Source organism: Condylura cristata, unplaced genomic scaffold (genome assembly GCF_000260355.1).
Source record: "Condylura cristata isolate star-nosed mole 26May11 unplaced genomic scaffold, ConCri1.0 scaffold00008, whole genome shotgun sequence".
Taxonomy (NCBI): Eukaryota; Metazoa; Chordata; class Mammalia; order Eulipotyphla; family Talpidae; genus Condylura; species Condylura cristata.
Window position 1 is genome coordinate 12,635,351 of NW_004567109.1, and position 6,000 is coordinate 12,641,350.

The 6,000-nt window shown below is 53.3% G+C and overlaps 1 protein-coding gene across 1 annotated transcript; it reads right to left on the reverse strand.

Annotated features, from left to right (window-relative positions):
• Positions 1-1,933: 1,933 nt before the first annotated feature.
• On the reverse strand, positions 1,934-4,650 carry NR0B2 (nuclear receptor subfamily 0, group B, member 2). The gene is made up of 2 exons (XM_004679398.2): positions 3,860-4,650; positions 1,934-2,631 (listed from the first exon to the last, which is right to left on the reverse strand). The coding sequence occupies exons 1-2, from the start codon at positions 4,530-4,532 to the stop codon at positions 2,363-2,365; spliced, it is 942 nt and encodes a 313-aa protein (XP_004679455.2). The 5' UTR covers positions 4,533-4,650; the 3' UTR covers positions 1,934-2,362.
• Between the last annotated feature and the right edge of the window lie 1,350 nt (positions 4,651-6,000).

Consider the following 6,000-nt stretch of genomic DNA (forward strand, 5'->3'; position numbering starts at 1 on the left):
ACCTTAGGGAAGACTGCATGAAGAAAGCACGGTTGCCTTTACAACATTGAACCATATTTTCTCCTTAGTTTTGTTCTATTTGTCTTTATGTTCTCTGCAGAGGCTTAGAGGTAAGGCACTGGGAATGACCCATGAGAAGCAGCCAGAAATGTCACTCCCAACCATGTGGAGAAGGGGAGAGATCTGCAAAGGACAAGGTAGGCTGATAAGAGCTGTTTGGATGCTAAGTTGAGGGGGAAAGGCTGGAGTGGGAGTGGAGAGGCACTTTCTAAGGGCTCTTTGGTGTTGGGGAAGGGCATGAAGGATTAGAAGACTCAGCCTGGTGTTCAGGGAGGTGCAGCAGCTAACGACTGGGGGAGAGAGTGAAAGGACATAAAAGGTAGAATGAGGGCCCTCCTTGGTGGCACAGCGGGTTAAACTGCAGCTGGCCTCAGCCGCTTCAGCGCGAGTTCGATGCCCAGCCAGGGAGCTGACCCACATGGCACAGCAGACCTCTGGGCTGCGTGGGGCAGGACGGAGGCGTTCTGTGGTTTGTGTGCACCTTACAGAGTGGTGCACCTTACTGGGTGGGAGAGCAAGCTGCAGACCCAACATGTGCCTGTCTATTCTGGGCCTGAGCTGTGTGCTTCTGTCTCATCCTGGGTATCTGAGTGGTGAGCAGATAAGGGACAAGGGTGCCGTGCTGCTGGCACTGGGTGCCCACAATGGACCCATGGCTAGAACAACTGTGGTCCTGATCCTGGGGACCTCGGGAGCTACCTGAATGGTGACTCTGGTTTGTTGTCCCTGAGTGAATGACCTCTCCTAAGCAATAATTAACTTGACCCCCATGAGAACAATCCAAACTGTGGTGGTGAAAGGGGGTGGGGCCTGGTCGGGCCAGACCTTATTGCTGGAGAAAGGAGGAGGCCTAAGGGGTCCTATGGGCATGTGTGTTGCTATCATTCCCTCCTGCCCACCTTGCGGTCACTCACCCTGACCTGGGTGAGACACAGACAATTTAACAAACAGTGGGGCACAGATCTCGACCAGTGCAAACACAAGCTGGCCAGTGAATGGTGCAGCCCCAGAGGCCACCACTAGGCCTCGTATGGCCTCTGGAGCTCCAGGAACAGCAGAAAGGAACGCCGCAGGGCTCAGGGGGTAGCTGGGAACAACTGTCAAGGACATGTTTCAGATTCTAACAGTTGGGCGGCAGCTGCACCAGGGCCTGGCCCTGGCCTCCAAGCAGTGGCCGGGCCAGCCCTGGGTGCCCTTGCCCCAGCCATTGGGAAAACAACTCTGTTCTTTTGTTGGCTGCAGTCCTGGGAGAAGTGAAAGAAATTGCTGAAATTCCAGTGACCTTGTCTCTTCCAGTTTGGGCACCCGCTGCTTGGTTTTCCTTGTTGGCTGTGATCCCACTCATGGAGTAGAAAGGGGTGCTATGGGGCAGCAGTCAAGGGCAGGGGCCGTGGGGGGTTGGGGGCAGGTAGAGAAACCCCTTGTCTCCAAAGATAAAGGCAATAAAGATAAAGGGGTTAAGTTCAGCACTATGAAGCTCTCCACAGCCACTGCAGCTCGAGTTCGATCCCCGGCCAGGGAGCTGACCCATGCAGCACAGCAGCCCTCTCCTGACCCGCCCGCTGCTCCCCTCAGCAGTGTGTTTCATTACATGTGCCTGTTCTGTTCCCCACTCTGTCTCCGGTGAATCCTTTCACCCTCCACACCCCTGGCCTGCACCCCAGTTCTTGTGTGCATAAATAAATTAAATCTTTTTAAAAAGATAAAGTAAACGTTGTTATAAAATGAACAATAATGTTAAATATTTTTTTAAAAGATAAAAGCAAGGAGACAAGGCATTCCTGAGCTGAGACTACTCTTGGATTCAGACCCGGGCCAAAGAAATCTCTTCTCCAGAACTGAAATCACCATTTCACTGGAAAATTAACTTCCCAGTGTCCTGAAGGCTGACTTCCCACACCTTATGGTCTCTTGCTCTGGGGTTCCCTCTCTGCTTGGCCAGGGTGACCCCAGAGGAGAGACGGTCTTTTCCACAGGCACACACCACAGAGTCAGGCTCTGAAGGTATTATACCTTTTATTACAAAACCCAATAACTTAAGTCAGTCTGTGCAAAGTCAGTAGGACTCCTGGCCCCATGAACACTCCCAGCATCCATTCCTGTTCCAGGAGAGCAGGAGACTTGGCCTAGAGGTTCTGGAGGCATCAGAGGCTAGCCAGACAGGTGTGGTTGAGGGCAAGCCCCCGACCGTGCCTTCTCCTGGGCAGCTGTGTACTGTCTGAACAGACTGGCCTCCTCGGGAGTGTAGGGCCATCCTGGGGGGACAGCCAGGCTGGATCAGCACCGCCAACTTTGGTCCAACTTATGCCGGGTCTCTGCTTGGGCGCACTTGTCCAAGCCAAAGCATGTCCTCGAGGAGACTGCCGATGTCAGTGTCCCCAGTGACAGGGCGAAAAAAGAGATCCACCAGCAGGCCAGGCTGGATGGACTTGAGGGTGGAAGTCACGAGAAGGACATTCGCCAAGCGGCTTTGGCCTGCTGGGCACCAGGGCTCCAGGACCTCACATAGCACCTGCTGAGCCTCCTGCTGCAGGTGCCGGATGTGGGAGGAGACGTGAAGGCCTGGCACATCTGTGGGCAAGAGGTGAAGAGGGCAGGTGAGCACCCCACTCCCAGACACCATAGATGAACCTGGCCTAACACCCAAGGCTGCTGCTCAGCCTCTGAGACGCACCTCCTCTGCTTGCCTGTCATTTTACTCATCTACCCATTTATGGGGAAGCAGTGTGGAGTGGTGGTAAAAGCCAGGCTGGTTTGACTCCCAGGCTGTTACTTACTAGCTGCATGGCTTGGACAGATTACTTGGGCTCTGTGCCTCAGTGTCCTTTTCTGTAAAATGGGGGTGCTAATAGTACCTACCAGAAGAGCAATAGCAGTACCACTTAAAATAGTAGTAGTAATACCATAAAAAATGCCACTTAAAATAATAATGCCAGGCTTGTTCTGAGTTTTAGATGAAGTAGAATATATAAAACCTTAAGCACTGGACTAACATATGGTAAGTATGAGTATTCATTTGTTATTATAATGAATTAGTGTAACTGACACATTCCATGAGCACCTTTTGGCAGGGAATCTCATCTCAGATGCTCTCGGGATTATAAAGCACACCATTTCCATCTGTTGGTCTCCTGGCTGAGTTTCACAAAGACTTCTCGCACCGCCTCTGCCATATCGTCTTGATTTCACTCCTCTTCTCTAGGGTGCTTTCTGAACCTATAGTGTGTTACTTGGGACTGAGGTACAGCTGCATCTGCTCTCCTCCCCTCCCCCACTCCCACTTTCCCTGAGGTTAGAGCACAGTTCATGGGCAGAGAGAGTGTCAAGGGTCAGTCTCTGGTGTGACCTGATCTGAGTTCCCATTCCTGCCTGTCGCTACCTGACTGTGCGACTTTCAACAAGTCTCTTAGCCTCTCTGAGTCTCTTTCATGAGATTGATTATTTGATAATAGGACTTAATAACCCTGGTGGCACAATGAGTTAAAGTGCACTGTAAAGCTGGCTGCAGCCATTTCGGCACCAGTTCCATCCCCGGCCAGGGAGGTAACCAACATGGCATAGCAGACTTCTGCTGTCTCGCCTGCTGCTCCCCTCAGCAGTGTACTTCGTCAGTTAGCCTGTTCTGCTCCCCACTCTGTCTGGTGAATCCTCTCACCGCCTGCCCCTGCATCTCTGGCCTGTACCCAGTTCTGTAGGCTAAATAAAAAAAAAAAATTTTTTTTTTTAAAGATAACTTAGAAAGTGCCTTCCCCAGCTGGGCCCTGCCTCCCTCCAGCCTTGGCGCCCTCCAGTTGCTCACCAGGATTGAAGAGGATAGTTTCTCTTAGGTGGGCGTATTCCTTGGGGCTGAGTCCGAGGCTCCAGAAGGACTCCAGGCAGCACTGAAGCCACCGCACCGCAGCCAGCGAGGGCTGGGGCTGACCTTGCGGCCTGGCTCCGCCCGCACTGCTGTTGGGCTTCTCCAGCAGGATCTTTTTGAGTATGCTGGGAACCGGCGCCTCAGCCACCTCGAAGGTCACGGTGTCTTGAGCCAACCCAAGCAGGAAGAGGGGGCTCCAGCAGCCTCGCAGCAGCCGCTGTTGATCCTGGGCAGGCAGCTGGCAGAAGGACGGCAGGTTCCTGAGGAAGACTACCATCTTGGTCAGCACATCCAAGGCTTCCCGGCAGGTGCGATGCGGAGTGCATAGCTGGACGGGCCGGTGCTGCTTGCACAGGCAGTGGCTTCGGGCTGGGGGCGCAGGAGGCCTGGCCCTGAGGCTGGGGCTCAGAAGGGCATATAGGATGGCTGGGCCACCTGAAGCGCCCCGGCATGGGCAGGCTTCTGGCGGGTCGGAGCTCATGACCGAGTATCTGCTCCTCCTTCCTCCTAGCTCTTGCTCTCTGGCCCTCAGCTCTGCGCTGTGGGTGCTATTTATATCCCCGATTGGGGGTGGGGGAACTCGAACAACCTTGACTCTAGAAGTCATGTTCATTGAAAAAAAAAAAAGAAAGAAACACACACTGACCCTGGCAGGACTAAAAGGGAAGTGGGGGGAAGGGGCCTTGGGAGCTCCACGTGGCTCTGATAGCGCTTCAGTCAATGAAGTAAGTCAGTGCAGGGCACAGGCCACCTACCTGCTGGCCTGGTTACCCCTTATCGGATGACTCAAGAGGATAAACAGGGTCATTAACCCAGGCTGTACCAGGGCACCAAGGCCTCAGGTGTGTAATCAGCAGGCGGTCGTGGCAGGTGTCCTTATTGGTGCTGCTTGCGCGTGCACAGGAGAGGCTCCCAGCTCCAGAGCGGAATGAGCCTTGAATGCAGGACCCAACCTGGAAGTGCCTTATCACTGGCTTGTTTGCCTAACCTTGGGGCCCTGCTCCTGTAGTAGGTAAGGAACAGGCTGCAGGGAAGGGAGCCAGGACCCTGAGAAGCTGGGAGGACTTTGCCACCCCTCTGAGAAGTCTCCTTTCTGGAGAGTCCTGAAGAAATATATTTAAGAACTCTCTCCCTAGCCTAGAGCTCCTTCCTGACAGACCATAGCTGTTGAGAACCCCTCACAGAATGATGGCAAAATAAGGCTGTTGTTTATTGAGCACCTACTATGTCCCAGGCACTTACTCTGATGTTCAGAGCTCCCTATGAAACAAGGTTCTTTTGAGAGTCAAAGAAGTGAATTTGCCCAAGGTCATATCACTAAGAAGAGTGAACCCATAACAGCCTGCACTCACCAGCCTGATTTTGGAGCTGAATTTCCCAGAGCTGGTAGCTACTGGGCCCCACCTTGCTGCAGCCTGCAGATGTTGCCCTCTTATGATCTGCGCATAAAGCTTGTTCCACCAGCAGCCACATTGCTCCTCGGTCCCAGGCTGTCCCAGACCATGGGGCTGGGTTGTGAGCACAGGTTGGAAGGCCCTGGCTCTGCCATGCCCCTCAGCCAGACCAGCTAGCACCCTCTTGGGCAGCCATCACCATCCCTGGCATCTGCTTCTGGCTCCATCACTCTCCAGTTGATCCCCAAACTCTGTGGGCCCCAGGAAGTTCATTTGGGACAATAATGCCTACCCAAATGACTGCTGTGAGGACAAAGTAAGGTCCTGGCTATCCAATTTCAAGCCTTTCCTGGCACATAACAGGGGGATCTTGCTCCCTTCTTCCTTCTACCTAAGGAAATAAGCCCCAGCAGATGAACAGGCACCCACCTTTCATTTAATTATGAATCGTTTGAATTTTGCCACTTAGAAAGTTTGTTTCAGGGCCCTCCCTGATGGGGCAATGGGCTAAAGCACAGCACTATGAAGCTAGCCGCAGCCACTGCAGCACGAGTTCCATCCTGGCTAGAGAGATGACCCACATGGTGCGACAGATCTCTCTTGACCCACCTGCTGCTCTGCTCAGCAGTGTACTTCAGTACATCTGCCTGTTCTGCTCCCCACTCTGTCTCTGGTGAATCCTCTCAC

What these genes read in the sequence shown, in the direction of transcription:
- NR0B2 (XM_004679398.2), bottom strand. Translation starts at nt 4,532, where the DNA reads ATGAACATGACTTCTAGAGTCAAGGTTGTTCGAGTTCCCCCACCCCCA. An exon ending in AACTATCCTCTTCAATCCTG is followed by an intron (nt 2,632 to 3,859) that starts GTGAGCAACTGG and finishes TCTTGCCCACAG; the next exon opens with ATGTGCCAGGCCTTCACGTC.